Source organism: Coregonus clupeaformis, chromosome 37, assembly GCF_020615455.1.
Source record: "Coregonus clupeaformis isolate EN_2021a chromosome 37, ASM2061545v1, whole genome shotgun sequence".
Taxonomy (NCBI): Eukaryota; Metazoa; Chordata; class Actinopteri; order Salmoniformes; family Salmonidae; genus Coregonus; species Coregonus clupeaformis.
The window spans coordinates 29,870,313-29,888,798 of NC_059228.1; the positions used below are offsets into that span (position 1 = coordinate 29,870,313).

General features: G+C 39.1%; 1 protein-coding gene across 3 annotated transcripts in view; it reads left to right on the forward strand.

The window, feature by feature from the left end:
* Positions 1 to 2,984: 2,984 nt before the first annotated feature.
* The window catches only part of LOC121553384 (Golgi-specific brefeldin A-resistance guanine nucleotide exchange factor 1), an 85,077-nt gene continuing 69,575 nt past the window's right edge, over positions 2,985 to 18,486 (forward strand). For all 3 annotated transcript variants that reach the window (XM_045211607.1, XM_041866450.2, XM_041866451.2), the window contains exons 1-3: positions 2,985 to 3,254; positions 15,825 to 15,928; positions 16,367 to 16,433. In XM_045211607.1, the coding sequence (XP_045067542.1) occupies positions 15,833 to 15,928; positions 16,367 to 16,433 (163 nt within the window). In that variant the 5' untranslated portion in view covers positions 2,985 to 3,254; positions 15,825 to 15,832. The remainder of the gene's footprint in view (positions 3,255 to 15,824; positions 15,929 to 16,366; positions 16,434 to 18,486) is intronic.

Here is an 18,486-nt window from a genome sequence, read left to right on the forward strand (position 1 = left end):
CTCCCCGCCACTTTTCTCTGTAGCCTCGGCTTGCGTTGCTTTTCGCTTCGCTTTGTCCAGCTGATATCGATGTCCAGCTGATATAGATCTGAGTCAAAATAGCCAATAATTGTATTGTATTTCAATTTCAACATTACAACAAACGCATGGCGACAATTACTTTAGAATAATGAAGTCTTTCTTGGATGTATCATTATTGATATGTGAATAAGGTCCCGTGTAGCTCAGTTGGTAGAGCATGGCGTTTGCAACGCCAGGGTTGTGGGTTCGATTCCCACCGGAGGCCAGTATGAAAAATGTATGTATGCACTCACTAACTGTAAGTCGCTCTGGATAAGAGCGTCTGCTAAATTACTAAATTGTAAATAAATAACCTGTAGGCTAAACAGGTATTGAGGGTTGTCAACCTTCCACGCACTGAAGAACGCTCAACTCAGGTTATTAACACTGGGGTTATTTTACACCACTGAGTGTTCATTTAACTCTTACAAAGTTAATGTAACTCCTGAATGAAAACTAGAAATGTTACACTGAAAAATCAACACTAGTTAACACTGGCCAATTTGCTGTGTGTGTCCTTTGTCATTTTTTATTTATTTATTTATTTATTTCACCTTTATTTAACCAGGTAAGCCAGTTGAGAACAAGTTCTCATTTACAACTGCGACCTGGCCAAGATAAAGCAAAGCAGTGCGATAAAAACAACAACAACACAGAGTTACATATGGAGTAAACAAAACTGCTCTGACAACTGATGCTTAAAGTTAATGAGGGAGAGTCTCCAGCTTCAGAGATTTTTGCCCAATGGCATTCCAAACTATATAGAAGGCGTACCTTGTACATATTCATCATTTTATGTCAATTAGCCAATATTGATGAATCAAGGTGTCTCACCATATGATTTAGTCACTGGCGAAAGCTAAAGGATTTGAAGGTCCATCACCATTTTACAACGAGTATTGTTTTCAGAAATCCCAATTTGTCTTTAGCTTGTAGTCACAAATCCCTTTAATAATAGCCTAAGCTATATACTGTTTCTTATTACAACACCTATAGGCGTACTGTGCCTTAAACCTGATTTTGTCAGATTTCTTACAACCGCCTGGCAGGCAAGGCTACTGTAGGCCTATGCCGAACTCCATCAAATGAGGCCACCAGCACACGGCTGCCTTAAAATGAAGACATAATCAAAACACATGAGTTAGATTCAATCGCCTGAGAAATATGACATCAAAGGAATTCTATAACCAACTCTGCAATGGAAAACATCCTAGGTTTCATTGTCAACTGATTCCAAATGTTTGCATTAGTTTTAGCAGTCTGTAATAGTGTAACTATGAATAATGCTTAGTATTACTTACATAACATATGACATTTAGCAGACGCTTTCATCCAAAGCGACTTACAGTCATGCGTGCATACATTGGGAATCGAACCCAATACCCTGGCGTTACAAGCGCCATGCTCTACCAACTGAGCTACAAAGGACCACTTCCCAGATATCTTGAGTAAATATTTGCAGTTTGGATGAAGTAAATGTAATCAAAAGAAATCCAGATGTTTCACATAGTGTGGAGAAGAAGTGTGGAAACAGAATGACGGGGACATTCAGTCAAAACATATCACACTATGGGTCAGATGAGGACACATCATATTACACAGATAGCGCAACATACCATCATAAATTATCATTCAATAGCCTACTTCTTTCACATTGTCGTCCATTATTATGGAAGAATGATTCTGCTGTTTGATGAATAAATCAACACATTGTTTCAATGTGCAAACTGTTGAACAATTTTAGTTTTGTTGATGAAATACGATCATCTAAAAGGTTCCAGGTTTTTATTTGTACTAATTTGACAGATGTTCACTACAATTTGTACAAAATATAACCATACACCTGTACATACCACAAATGTCATGTATGTACAGGTGTATGACTGACATCCATAAAGACATCTGTCTTGTTATTGCTTCAGTGGGGTTGGCGTGTATATGACGTGCATTTATTTGCAGATGAAATGTTGCAATTACAAACCTCACAGGTGATCAAACACTTAGCAAAAAAGCAAATAGAGGGCTTTGATTGTAAGGAGTTGCTGCTGCATGTTTGAAACAGAAAGTAATACTTTCAGGTTAGAAACGGGCCACTGACTTCACACAGCGAGATAAGGGTTTTGATATACTGTACATTCCATTTGGATAAATTATAGAAAACCCTACAAAATCTTTACACGGCACATAGAAACATAAATGCTTTCATTTTCCAAAAACAATCGATTTATGCTGCACTGTAGCCTAACGTTACATTTTATTTTGAATATTTTTACATTAAGTTGTCCTTCCCTACACGGTTAATAGGCCTATCTATTGATTAATCAACCATTATGGAAATAACTACAGTGCCTACATTTTCTAATGCTAAAGAATAGCACAGCCATAAATGCATAAGGAAGCATTGGCTCCAGAAATAATTTTGTATGATAATTTCATCATAATGGGCCACCAACAGAATCAATCAACCAAAACCTTCATACATGTGTATGAACAGATGAACCAACCATATAAATCAAATCAAATAAGTATTGGGAACATAGGCTACAATTACAGTTTGTGTTGTTGTTAATATCAGATTACAAAAACGTAGCCTAGTGCTGCAGTCTTTTGCAATGCCAAGGATGCTGACCATAATGCTTTCGTCATCACGAACACTCAATCAACCTTGCTTACGGTTAGTCCCGCCCATTTAGATTCCTTGATTTCAGGTAGCTAGAAAACATTAGCTTATGGATAAGTCAACAGAAGTTTATGTAGCTAGTTATGATAAATGTAAAAAAAACTTCCGTCTTCTAGTGATTGGAGATATTTTTCCCAATAAGAATTATATTTCATCGGCTTAGAGAGCTGTCAAACATAACAGGCGATTGGCTTAGTTAGAGAGCTGTCAAAGGGTCTAACCATCCCAGTGCAGCAAGCTTGGTTGTGAAGACCCAGGTTTTCCACGTCAGTGTGTTTACCAAGAACAGATTGACAGCCGGTTTATGTGTTTCATTTATCCATATTAGGAACAATTTAGCTTTTGAATCAATAGTTGTGGGTTTTAATGTGTCTCACGTACTGGGATGTCAAAATATTTTCATTGTCCTATATGTTGTAATTGATTTTTGGTCACCACTGTTGGCCAGTTAGCTTGCTAGCTAACTAGCAGTTGAAATTGTACAGGACTCCATCTTGGAACTGCAAACATACAGGTAGGCTATTTTCACAGTTCAGTTTGGACTACACAGTTTTGTGCAATGTTAGTTTGCTAGTTGATGAGTCATAAATCTAGTAACAGCTAAATTCACACAGTCATTGTTTCACCCCGACTGTGTGTTGTCAACAATGTAAACTACGGCAGAACTAGCTAGCCGACCTGTCAAATTTGTGACTTAGCCTAGCTAGCTAGCTACGTTAACTTGATAGCTAACGTTAGCTAGCTTGTTGTCACACCAAGTTAATGTTAGTTTAATCGTTGGCCGTGAAATATCTAACGTTGGGTAGGTAGCTAGCTAATATAAAGCATATCGATAGCTGTTTAAAATGATTCCCCAAGCCACTTATCGATGTAACTAGTTAGTTATGTAGCTAGCTAGAATGTAACATTGGTGTCAAGCCAATTACCCTAGTTAGTTAGCTACTTAACTAGCTAGCTAACTTGTATGACCATCACATGATTGGTGATCAAAACTAAATTCACTGCAGCATTAGGAATATTCTTTGTTGTAAATTAGCAGTTCATGTTGAAAATGAAGATAATCCCAACATGTAAACAAGCCTTTATTAATTCTCAGGCAACTAACTTGCTGGGCTAGCCTAATCATCGTAGCTATGTCAGGCCTGTAAATTACCAGGCTAGCTGAGTAGCTAGCTTGCTAGTGAGACTAATGTTAGGTTATCAATCCATCCACAGTTGACACAGTAACATAGTTATCAAAATGACAGGTAGCCAGCCACGCGGATGTGTGTTACTGTTACTGAGTCTAAAACGTGGGGATTTTCATGTAACTAACTAATTTCAGTTGAGAAGTGAGCTAGCTAACTACACTGCACCAAATACCCTAGTTTCAGACTCATAATTATCCTTACCTCTGAAGACTCTAGCCACTTCCATGCCAGTCAGAAGAACTTAGGTGTTTTATCTCTGAACACTCAAGCTGGTTTCTCCACCGACTGTTGGATAAGGGGAACCATGGGGCGTTAACAACACTCGGTGGAGACTAGAGATCCTGACTGCCAATGTGTCCAGCCCGAGACATGCCATGTAGTTATCCTGACACTCACACCTCACCATTGTCACACACACCAATGGTTGCTAATTCAGTCAGTGTGGTGTATTAGCAATGGTTATATGCATCAAAATCCTTCAGAAAATTGTAAGCTGTAGAACTATGTTAGTCAGTCCATGTCTTTCTGGGACTACTCACCTTCAAACTCTGCCATGCTCCACTCTCCATCTGTGTACCTTCATCTCAGCTGGCTGACCAACAGACAGTACACAGGTGTTGTGAGGACTGTTTTTCCTGAGACATGACAAAGAAAAAACCTAAAATGAAGTTTATGCATGAAATTCGCACCACTATTTAATGTAACATATTTGAGAATGCTAAGATAGCCATCATACAACAACCTACCCTGCATTGCTTGGTTGGACTTTTTTTTTGGTCAAATTCAAAGTCATAAACAAATACAAATTTGTCCTTACTTTTCTTGAGGCATATATTTGTCCTTGCCAGCATAATGTGTAGATCCCTTACTGCCCACTATTAAAACACCATCATTAGCAAATTTACAGGATTCAAATATTCAACATTAGCTACCACCAATGTGCAAATTGTAGAAGTAAACATTGAACTTACGGATAGCTCATTCCGTCTTGCCCGACAAATGCCCGTTCTGGGGCAGTCACTGGAGAAGAGCTCTGCTGTAGCTGCTGTTGTTGTTGGAATAGTTTAGCTACTTGTGTTAGCATTTCGTTCATATCAGCCACTGTGTTGTAGACCGGCATCTGATTCAACCTGGCCATGAGTTGTTGGAAATCCATGCCCTCGTTTGATGATGCATCGTTCCCTCGCACTAAGAGATTCCTGGTGGGTCCCACAAGCTAATTGTATCAATGAAAAAAATTAACGGTCAATAGCCGCTTGTCTCCTTTGCTGTATTTTACTAGGCTTGGTTAGCTAGCTAACATTAATTAGCTAGCTACCAAGCTACCTGTGGGGTAGCTAACATTAGCCAACTATGTTTTGGTAGCTAGCTAGCAAACTTTGCTTGCCAGCTAACATTACCCCCTAAAAAATATAAAAATAATGTAACAATTGCTTAACACTATGGGCTACTGTATGTTTAAGCTTAAACTCTATTGGACCAGTTAGGTTTGCTACTGGAGCAGTAGGTAGAAATGAAAACAGAACAACTGAATAATTTAGGAAAAGAATGCCGGCTTGTATTTTGTAAATAAAAATACTTACAAAAAAATGAATCACCTTGAGTAAAAATGGATATGTGAAATTTGTACAATGAGCTCCAATATGAATTCAATACATCAACAGTACAATGAGCTCAATATGTTTTCAATACATCAACAGTACAATAGACTTGAATATCGGCCATATATCCCGCCTATAGTTTATTAGGGTGCACCCAACTCTATTTTAATCTGAGGGTATCTCGGCGTTCAATGTCCAATGCAAATACAATAAACATGAATCCACAGGAAAACACAACCCAATTCACAAATACTGACTTATAAAACACAATGAGATGGAATCAAATGTGAGTGACTGTGCATATCAATAAACACTGTAGGGTGTTTAAATGTGGTATGTGCTTATGACAGTTCCACTGCAATGTATGGCGCTATGATGTCTTGCAACAAAGATTCTACCACACCATGGTAGGGCAGTGCAAATTCAGTATCCTCTAAGGAAAAGGAAAAATAAATCTTTGCGTGCAAATATTTGTATGGATGTCCTGGGTTCGGGTGGCTCACCATCCTTGGTGGAACTGAATCCATACAAAAAAAACCTGACCTGTTTTACAAACAGGATCACACAATATATATACCATGAGTATCTTTCATATAAACATTAATATAGCTCTTAGCTTTAATCTCTTACAGGAATAAGAAAATAAAACTTAGTCAAAATGCTTTACACTTTAACTACAGCACCAGGCTCACATGGACTAAACAATAAACTAGCCTGGGCAATGCAAAGGACTTTACACAACTACAGCACCGAGCTCACGTGGACTGAACAATAAACTAGCCTGGGCAATGCAAAGGACTTTACACAACTACAGCACCGAGCTCACGTGGACTGAACCATAAACTAGCCTGGGCAATGCAAAGGACTTTACACAACTACAGCACCGAGCTCACGTGGACTAAACAATAAACTAGCCTGGGCAATGCAAAGGACTTTACACAACTACAGCACCGAGGTCACGTGGACTAAACAATAAACTAGCCTGGGCAATGCAAAGGACTTTACACAACTACAGCACCTAGCTCACGTGGACTAAACAATAAACTAGCCTGGGCAATGCAAAGGACTTTACACAACTACAGCACCGAGCTCACGTGGACTGAACAATAGACTAGCCTGGGCAAATGGAAAGTACTAGTGCTTACACCTATACACCATTTCTTATAAAGTAATCTTACACCATTTCTTATAAAGTAATCTAAAACATAACTGTGTACCCAAATGGATTATGATAATAGCTAATCACATTTTATAAAAGTAGCATGATCACTAATGTTTGCTATTTCAATTGATCGAAAGCTAAGCTAGCCTAAATGTTAACAGCTTGTGCATATGCTTGGTTCAATATGAACACGCACAAAATGCTAGCAATAGCTTAGCTAGCCTAATTGCTAGCGGCTCGTTCTCCTTATGAGAACTCGTCAATCTTTCCCTCAACCACTTCACAGCACGTTCGGATAGATAAGTGAGTTATTATCAGTTTTTCTCTTTTTAGTTCAGTGTTATACAATGATTTGAAACAGTTTTTCTTCCATAGAATGGCGGTAGCTCTTCATGTTCCGTTCTAGCTCCTTTTTAACATGTTGGCACCCACTGGTGTAGAATGTGAAGTTAGGAGAGGCACTAAGAATATTGAGTTTTGATTGGCTCAACATATACTGCTCGTCATGCAGCTTCTGACAGCTGATTTGTAATAGCTGTCAACTTTTAAACATATCACAATATAATATAATTGGTTACTGGAATCTCACTAGTAACAATAAGTATTCAACATTAGTTGACCTGCGGTACAATTAGCTAGCTTGTTTTTTGGTCAAAACAACATGCAATTTCTTACTCTTATAACTAAAATCCATGTAACATGATCCTGTTAACTACAAAGTTTAACTAGCTAGTAACGTTAGTTATTGACTATATTGGCTGTAGTCATTTAACTTAGTGATCTAGCTGGATTGCTTTGTTGACAAATAATAGGACTGCTTCTTACCTTGTTGCGGATTCGGAAGGTTGTGGGTGTGGGGGGTAGAGTATTGCTGACTCTGAGTACCGTTATAAACATTATCCGTAACCATTTCCTTGGCTTGGGGTGACGAGTAAAAATTCCAGGAGGAGTTCATGATTTAAAATGACCGCCAGTATAAAACATCCCCAAGGAAGTGGTATGGCAGAGCTTTTAAATAGTGTTTATTTGATTGGTCATTTTCAACCATCACGTCCTCACTTCTGGTTTTGTTTGTTTGATTGGATTATTTACCTTTCAATCACTACGCCACTCCCTTTTATTACTGTGCATTTGATTGGCTGAGTTTGTGCCGGTGTTTCATGAAACTACACTTCCTGTCCCATCAAAACAGAACCTCTGATACAAGTGCGTTGCTCACAATGACTTTATATTGTCACTCCAGCAGAGACGGAAGAGGAAGCGAGACATCTCACTGGCTAATTTTTCCTGGTTCATATACAAGTAGACCAGACCCAGCTACTACCGCAGTGGTGTCTATGGGAGAACCACCCCTTAACTATACCGAAACTGTGACACATTTGTTTTTCAGTGGTAAATGGCCTGAGTAAGACATTTTAATTTATCCACCATCTTTGGGTCTAGGTGCTCAGATCCACAAGACTTCGCTCAAAGCCAGTATCGGTAGTTCTACGTACAGTTGAAGTCGGAAGTTTACATACACTTAGGTTGGAGTCATTAAAACTTTTTCAACCACTCCACAAATGTCTTGTTAACAAACTATAGTTTTGGCAAGTCGGTTAGGACATCTACTTTGTGCATGACACAAGTAATTTTTCCAACAATTGTTTACAGACAGATTATTTCACTTATAATTCACTGTATCACAATTCCAGTGGGTCAGAAGTTTACATACACTAAGTTGACTGTGCCTTTAAACAGCTTGGAAAATTCCAGAAAATGTCATGGCTTTAGAAGCTTTGGATAGGCTAATTGACATCATTTGAGTCAATTGGAGGTGTACCTGTGGATGTATTTCAAGGCCTACCTTCAAACTCAGTGCCTCTTTGCTTGACATCATGGGAAAATCAAAATAAATCAGCCAAAAATTGTAGACCTCCACAAGTCTGGTTCATTCTTGGGAGCAATTTCCAAACGCCTGAAGGTACCACGTTCATCTGTACAAACAATAGTACGCAAGTATAAACACCATGGGACCACGCAGCCGTCATACCGCTCAGGAAGGAGACGCGTTCTGTCTCCTAGAGATGAACGTACTTTGGTGCGAAAAGTGCAAATCAATCCCAGAACAACAGCAAAGGACCTTGTGAAGACGCTGGAGGAAACAGGTACAACATTTTCTATATCCACAGTAAAACGAGTCCTATCTCGACATAACCTGAAAGGCCACTCAGCAAGGAAGAAGCAAGGAACCGCCATAAAAAGCCAGACTACGGTTTGCAACTGCACATTGGGACAAAGATTGTACTTTTTGGAGAAATGTCCTCTGGTCTGATGAAACAAAAATAAAACGGTTTGGCCATAATGACCATCGTTATGTTTGGAGGAAAAAGGGGGCTGCTTGCAAGCCGAAGAACATAATCTCTTCTGTGAAGCACGGGGGTGGCAGCATCATGCTGTGGGGGTGCTTTGCTGCAGGAGGGACTGGTGCACTTCACAAATAGATGGCATCATGAGGAAGGAAAATTATGTGGATATATTGAAGCAACATCTCAAGACATCAGTCAGGAAGTTAAAGCTAGGTCGCAAATGGGTCTTCCAAATGGACAATGACCCCAAGCATACTTCCAAAGTTGTTGCAAAATGGCTTAAGGACAACAAAGTCAAGGTATTGGAGTGGCCATCACAAAGCCCTGACCTCAATCCTGTAGAAAATTTGTGGGCAGAACTGAAAAAGCGTCTGAGAGAAAGGAGGCCTACAAACCTGACTCAGTTACACCAGCTCTGTCAGGAGGAATGGGCCAAAATGCACCCAACTTATTGTGGGAAGCTTGTGTAAGGCTACCCAAAACGTTTGACCCAAGTTAAACAATTTAAAGGCAATGCTACCAAATACTAATTGAGTGTATATAAACTTCTGACCCACTGGGAATGTGATGAAAGAAATAAAAGCTGAAATAATTCTCGCTACTATTATTCTGACAATTCACATTCTTAAAATAAAGTGGTGATCCTAACTGACCTAAGACAGGGAATTTTTACTAGGATTAAATGTCAGGAATTGTGAAAAACTGAGTTGAAATGTATTTGGCTAAGGTGTATGTAAACTTCCGACTTCAACTGTATATCTCTGCCTCACATATTACTTATTGATGATTGGCTGTAAAAATGGTTTTAGTGTCACTATCATGTCAAAGCGCAAGGCAGATGATCTAAAACCCAGGACGGCCCATGAAAGTGTGTCCACTGCCACAGACTTTTGGGAAAGACGGCATACTGTGAACATAATGCTAAGTTCTATGATAAATTCACTCATCAATGGACAGTTGAACGGCAAAACACAGACTCCTTTCCCGAGGAATTGTCATTGTAGCAAGAACGGACGCAGGACCTATTTTGGCAGGATGAACATGGTACGTGTGTGTTTATTATTACGGAGTTGGTTGTGTCTCTTCTGTAAAAGCATTCATAATCTTGTCTCCCAGTAGCTTATTCTCCAACTAACAACTAGTGTACATTGATAACATATCATAATTTATAAAGTTGTCTACTTTATTGCCGGGCCTTTCAGGCCCCTGTTTATTTTCAATGTCATTCTATTATAAACTTTTATTAGAAACGTTTTTTTGTTAGTGTAATGTTTTTAACTTTCATGTAGCCTACTTGGGATTTCACCATCTTTTTATCTGTTCAACAACACAGATCCAGGTCCGGCTCACACAGGTTGCAACAAGTGGCTACAGACATGTCCATGGAAATGGGGTGAAAAAGCTGATTACTTCATCATGCACTGGACAGACAACCATGTACTGCAACGTCAGAAGGAAGTTTACAAAATGCAAGGCACTATGTGGACACAGGCGAAGACCAAGGCAGAGAGGAAAACAATAAAGACTGAAACTGGGGCCAGATTCTCTGAGCTATTTAAATTGCCATATTTCAAGCCCATAGACATGGCTGTAGTAGACCCTATGCATAATCTTTCACCGGGGAGAGCAAAACACTTTTTTACCATCTGGAAGAATATTGGTGTGCTGGATGATGGAATACTAAGAAATATTCCTTAAAATGGATGCTCTGAAAGCACCTGCAGACATACGCCAACTACACGCTAAAATCTCATCAGGATTTTCTTATTTCAATGTACACGAATGGAGAAATTGGACATTATTATTTACTCCTTATTTGCTCTTAAGGGACTTGGAGGATGCCCATTATGATTGCTGGGCCCATTTTGTCAAAGCCTGTACCGTCTTATGTACAAGATAACAATGGAGCGATTTGAAGAGGCTCATTGCCACTTGCACCAGTTCTGTGTGAGCTTTGCAAGGTTCCATAGCCACTTGAAGAAATGTGTTTTGAACTATGGTCCAGTATATGGTTTCTGGTGCTTTCCATTTGAGCGAGCAAATGGTTTCATAGGTAACAAAAGACCAACAATCATAGCATCTGAGTTCAGTTAATGAGAGGTTTTAACTGCCCAAGAGGTTAAGAGCATGGTCTGGCCAACTGACTTTAATGATATGAGAAACATGTTAGCAGGCGGTGATGAGAGATATGACAGTGCATTCGGAAAGTATTCAGACCCCTTTACTTTTTCCTGATTTTGTTACGTTACATTCTAAAATGGATTAAATGTTTTTTCCCCCCCTCATTAATCAACACACAATTACCCCATAATGACAAAGCAAAAACAGGTTTTAAGTAATCTTCGCAAATGTATTAAAAATAAAAAATCAGATCACTTTTCCATAAGTATTCAGACCCTTTACTCAGCACCTTTTGGCAGTGATTACAGCCTTGAGTCTTGGGTATGATGCTACAAGTTTGGCACACCTGTATTTCGGAAGTTTATCCCATTCTTCTTTGCAGATCCTCTCAAGCTCTGTCATGTTGGATGGGGAGCGTCGCTGCACAGCTATTTTCAGGTCTCTCAAGATGTTCGATCGGGTTCAAGTCTGTGCTCTGGCTGGGCCACTCAAGGACATTCAGAGACTTAGCCCGAAGCCACTCCTGGGTTCTCTTGGCTGTGTGCTTAGGGTCGTTGTCCTGTTGGAAGGTGAACCTTCGCCCCAGTCTGAGGTCTTGAGTGCTCTGGAGCAGGTTTTTATCAAGGATCTCTGTACTTTTCTCCGTTCATCTTTCCCTCGATCCTGACTAGTCTCCCAGTCCCTGCCGCTGAAAAACATCCCCACAGCATGATGCTGCCACCACCATGCTTCACCGTAGGGATGGTATTGGCCAGGTGATGAGCGATGCCTGGTTTCCTCAAGACGTGATGCTTGGCATTCAGGCCAATGAGTTCAATCTTGGTTTCATTAGACCAGAGAATCTTGTTTGTCATGGTCTGAGAGTCCTTTAGGTGCCTTTTGGCAAACTCCAAGCGGGCTGTCTTGTGCCTTTTTACTGAGGAGTGGCTTCCGTTTGGCCACTCTACAATTAAGGCCTGATTGGTGGAGTGCTGCAGAGATGGTTGTCCTTTTGGAACGTTTTCCCATCTCTACAGAGGAACTCTGGAGCTCTGTCAGAGTGACCATCGGGTTCTTGGTCACCTCCCTGACCAAGGCCCTTCTCCCCCATTTGTTCAGTTTGGCCGGGCGGCCAGTTCTAGGAAGAGTCTTGGTGGTTCCAAACTTCTTCCGTTTAAGAATGATGTAGGCCACTGTGTTCTTGGGGACCTTCAATGCTGCAGAAATGTTTTTGTACCCTTTCCCAGATCTACGGGCAATTCCTTTGACCTCATGGCATGGTTTTTGCTCTGACATGGACTGTCAGCTGTGGGACCTTATATTGACAGGTGTGTGCCTTTTCCAAATCATGTCCATTCAATTGAATTTACCACAGGTGGACTCCAATCAAGTTGTAGAAACATCTCAAGGATGATCAATGGAAACGGGATGCACCTGAGCTCAATTTCGAGTCTCATAGCAAAGGGTCTGAATACTTTACGTTTTTTATTTGTAATAAAAATTTGCAAAACATTTCTAAACCTGTTTTCGCTTTGTCATTATGGGGTATCGTGTGTAGATTGAGAAAAAAATATTTACTCAATTTTAGAATAAGGCTGTAACGTAACAAAATGTGGAAAAAGTGAATACTTTCCGAATGCACTGTACATGTAGGTCCTGATGGTACCAAGTACTTTGATCAGAGTGAGAATAAGAATCGGACCAGTGTTGAATTTGCATTGAGCTCAGACATGATTTGCCTGCCCCCTAAACAGCTGTTTGTCATAGCAAGTGAACATAGGCATTTGAATGATCTGAATATAGTGTCTTCACATTAATGTATCCAAACAAGGTTCTCACCATTGTGCAGCTGACAGTACAACATAAGGTAGACATGCTCAGTGATTTTATAAGCACTGATCAAAGTAGACGTTTTCGCTCATCATGTCTACTTGCAAAGTGGTTCACCACTGACAGACGGGCCTACCACACATTCAACCAGATGCAGAGCTAACACCAGGCATAGTAACACAGTTGTTCTTTGCTGATTTGCTTGTTTGGTCCAGCACACGAAAACACACACATTTCTCATGTCATGGCTCGTGTAAATCGGTTCCAGAAACATCCGCCTCCTGTTGGAATCTGGAGTCTGGAGGCACAGTTTATTCCAGTTCAGAGAATTATGAAGCGCTGTGCATATTGCCGGTATAAAGTGCAGTTTGCCAGGACTACAGAGACAGTAACTGTGGTAGTACCAGTTTCAAACAGGGCTGCTATTTGGGCGTTAGGCTATTTGGAGGTGAAACAATGAGAAATCAAGGGGCCTAGCATTGGGAATTTGAGAGCAAAGGTACTGTTTATTTCTTAAATTCTAACGGAAAAAACGTTTGAAAATTCATCATTGTGTTTATTTGATAAAACAAAAGTATGAAACTATCAGTTTTTTTATATGGAACTTTGCATTGTACTGTGAAACTGCTTGAGGTCTTAAAATCCCATTTGTCAACCAGCCTTTTTAGCTTGGCCTTTAATCAATCACATTTATTTATAAAGCGCTTTTTACATCAGCAGATGCCACAAAGTGCTATACAGAAATCAGTGACGCCTTGACTTAATGTTCTTTAATAACATTTGACCTCATTTGTTGCCGTGCTTGTTTTTTCAATGTATTGATTTAAGTGTGTTGCTATTTTAAATGCACTTCAAATCATTTTAATTGAAGTTTTATTTGATATTGGATCTTTGATTTTACTAATATAAACTCCATTAACTTTATAGTCTATCGTTCTTATTAAGACGTTTTTTTTAAATGTAATGAACTAGGTTATAGGCCTACTAAATAAATGTTTGGAGTAGATTGCCTGCTGAGCTGGAGTGTGATATGAGACAATAGGCAAGGTGTTGTCTCATATTAGCATGTATAAAGATCATTGACCTTCCAGAGCAGACTAATCAAGACTGGTCAAGCTCTGTTTTTATTCTGATTTCTCAATACTGAGCTTCTAATTCTATTCATTAAAGATATTCTGACTTAAATGTACACACTCGGAAACAAGCCATTTTACCCAGTGCTAGCTAACATTGAGCCGCCCACAGACGAATCCACTTCAGGTCAAAACTGAAGAAAGGTAGGCCTAGAATAGCTAGCTAGCTAACCTATTTTTAAATCTGTATGATATGAGCCAGCCCACAGGTAAAACATTTGTAAGTGGTAGCTGCTTTTTATACCTCAATGGGGGGACCTTCACTCAGATTTAGGCTATTTGGCTAGCTATAGCCTATGTGCTTTATGGTTTTGCATCAATTACAATTTTCATTAATTTATAAGTTGTCAGTGGCTAATATAAATTAATTTTGTGAGTTAGCCAAATAGTAATACAAGAGAAGGCCTAAGCCCAAATATCAATAGTAACTGTACACTGTATTTTTTATATATTTAACATTTCAATTCATGAATGTAGCTAGCTACATTCTTATAACTTAAGGCCCAGATTTAGATTAAAGCAATAGCACTGTGTGAATTGAAATGAGACTTGGAGGATCACAGCAAATCTTATGGTCTTCTACAGAGTTGCACAATTTTCTACATGCTCACTAAATGTGTTGTGGCAGAGGGTTAACACTATTTAAAACAAGTGTGAATACATTTCTGTTGATGCAGTTAAGTCAACTGAGTCTAAAGCCTTGTTCACACTGGCAGTTTAATTTTTTTCTGCGGTCTGAACAGCCAAAAAGCACATGGAATCGGATATTTCAAGCTACTTACAAATCTGATTCCTGGCCATGCGATTTGTCTGAACGGTGAAATCTAATGTATTTGCCATCAAGGTTTTTTAAACTGTTATTTGGCATATCGTGTTGCTTAATAGCTACTCTGTTGACAGTTTGACAAGAACATGTGGTAGCTAACTAGCTTGTTAATTGTTTACAAACAAATTAGTGAATGTGTTAGAACGCTATACCTAGCTAGGTAGTTGACTGCTGTGGCTAGCCAAAAAGGACTTATCCTTTTGAGGCTTTATTAAACATTTTCTTACACTATAATTTTGAACATTGAAAGCAACTGGGAAACGTCCATGGCTTTCATTGTTCTCAGCTTAGCTTGCTACATAACTTCTGAGTGATCGGAAGCACGAGCACCACCACCAATCAGCCTACACCACTGCGCACACGCACCGTTACTATGACAACTAGCGTAGCCATATCAGCTAATGACTACTGTCTGAACACACACACATTCGATTTGGCCACTTGTAACTTGCTGTTTTGGACAGTCAGTATTCTAAAACAGATTTGAAAAAACAACAACTGATTTGAGCATTAAGGCCTGCAGTGTGAACAAGGCTTAAGTCCATAATTCAAAGCTTGCATTTCAGCACTCCTACCCCCCTGTACCAATAACATCTCCATGCAAAGACAGGGTATTATCTTTCTACAGTACCTTTCTCTGGCCGGCTTAAAGGTTAATTCAACAGTTTTGAGGTACATGGGGAAACTGCTTCTCAAATATTTACATATGTCAATCTGATAATGTTCCGCTTGCCTGATTTTTGTCTTGAGGTGGTGTCCAGAGAACCTCTGCTTTATGCTGATTTAGCTGTAGGATCAAATAGTTACATTAATTCATTTTCTTGCTTTAGAGTAAGAAGTAGGCCTATTGCAAATTGATATCAAATTTTGTATTTTTTATGTTTGTCTTCTCAGATATCAGGATGGTCGACAAGAATATATACATTGTCCAAGGGGAGATTTGTACTGTTGTAAGTTCCATCAAGAGGAATTCAAGGTGGAATACCCACACTCCTTTGGTAAGTTGATTTGTCTTGGTAAAGAAAAATGGAGTAACACAATGATATTTACCAATCTAGGCTTAGTTTGACATAAGACAACAGTTTAGTTTATTTTTAATTGATGAACTACCGCTCCAGGAAGTAATGTAACAGACTTGGTACAAAAGAAAGAAAGATTAAAAAGAAGATGAGAGATGGGGAAAATTGTTTTCATAATGTGTCATGGATGTGTTTGTTTGTGTAGTGTTAAGGCCTAATCTTCATTTAAAAAAACTGCTGAAGCTCTATACATATGAACATACCCTGAGTAGAAGACAGCCAATGTATTAAAATTGTAGGCAGTGTGTTCATTTGGTCAAATCTGCAGCGTTTGAATGGAGTTTCACTTTGAATTTCAAAGTCCTCTCATAAATGTTTGTTGGTGCTGATATTGTTTATTGTTTTACCTTTGTACAGGATGAAGAACAAGATCCATTGCTTAACAGCTTCAGCCACCTGAAGGAGACTCTCAACAATATAAAAGGTAATTACGTCATAATGACAAGCACAATACATCACATGTGTTGTTGTGTTTTGGGATTTTTTTCTATAGAACTACAGAATATTAGTGTATATCTAAGGTAAGTACCTATCTCAATTGTCATGCCACAGACAGATACCTGCAGCGAAGTCTCCTTTACTAATTCCTGACTAGCCCTCTTCTCTGCAAATCTTCTCTGTATAGTTAACCCATGAGGTCACCATTTCCTCCCTAACAGCATTTCATACAATGAATATTATGCAGAGATACAGAGGATATGATAACACATGAAAGTGTATAACAATTATTCAATATACCAATTGTCATTGTCCATGGAAGCGGACAAGCTTAAAACAAAAGCCATATTTTCATTTTCAATTTTCCCTTCGCCAATACGTTACATGGATAAACCTCAGTCAGTCGGGACCTTGGGGCTAAACACATTCAGATTGTTATCACAAAGTACCTTCTCCAGCCTGAAGAGTAAGAGCATATTTAATCAGGTGTGCAGCAGATTTCCACAGAGAAATAGGCTGGCCTTTCACGTTTGTCAATATTATCTCTCCCAATGTCTTACTGGGGGGACTACTCGGCTTAATAATTTTAAGAAGTCCCATTGAAACGATATCACTGTTTGTTAATCTTTTATCCAAATTCCTCATTACGAACAAGACGGCGAAGGTAAATGTTACGCCGAGTTGTGCAAGTGTTCTCCTCTGCACAAAGACGGGAAGATGTGTGCAACTATGAGGTGATGCACAACTCAAGACACTCTGTTACCTTGGAGCTCTTCTCACAACATGCAATTCAGTAAAAAATATATAATATACTGTATATCAATTTGATTTCCCTGCATTTCTTAATTTTCTTGTCAAGAATTCCTTGATGGGTTTTGGTTGTGACAATACTTGGTTCTTAATATGTACTACTTCTATCAACTAGATTTCCTCTGCAGGGCAACCTTCTCCTTGTAGTCAGACATATGAATGTTCTATTCTTTATACTTACTTAGTCCACTTATTCCGGGGTGGATATAATGCCCTGTCCCATGAGACTCCTCTCTTCCAGTTCAGCCACCACTGTCCATCGCCAAATTATATTTGGCCTGCCTCGCTTGTGCTTTCCCGTAGATGTCCATCCGACGTAGACATTTTCTTGAGGCTTCCTCAGCAGTGCACGTATCTGCGCCGTCGTATCCTTCCCGTCTTGATCTATACTATGCTGGTGGAATAAACCTTTTATAGGCCTACTGAGTTTGCAAAACTATCCTCCATGTTGGCAACATTCGATGATGTCACTTTGCATTCTTTGCAGAATGGTTGGCAACATGATGCATTTGACAATTTTAAATCTCATACAGTTTGCTGAGCAAAAGAGGTTTAGTTGTTTCACATTACTTGGTTGGTTAGTCTACCTAGTCTACTACAGTGACATACAGTGCCGTCAGAAAGTATTCATACCCCTTGACTTATTCCACATTTTGTTGCCTGATTTCAAAATGGGTTAAATCGTTTTTTTTCCTCACCCATCTACACACAGTACCCCATAAGGACAAAGTGAAAACATGTTTATTTTTTATCAAATGTATTGAAAATAAAATATCTAATTTACATAAGGATTCACATCCCTGAGTCAATACATGTTAGAATCACTTTAGGCAGCGATTACAACTGAGTCTTTCTGGGTAAGTCTCTAGGAGCTTTGCACACCTGAATTGTACAATATTTGCACATTTTAAAGCTCTGTCAAGTTGGTGGTTGATTGTTGCTAGACAGCCATTTTAATGCCGATTTTAAGTCAAAACTGTAACTAGGCCACTCAGGAACATTCAATGTCATCTTGGTAAGCATCTCCAGTGTATATTTGGCCTTGTGTTTTAAATCAAATCAAATAACATTTTATTTGTCACATGCGCCGAATACAACAGGTGTAGACATTAAAGTGAAATGCTTACTTACAAGCCCTTAACCAACAATGCAGTTTTTTTTAAATAAAAAGTAAAATAAAATAAAAAGATAAAAGTGTTAAGTAAAAAAATACAAGTAGGGAGGCTATT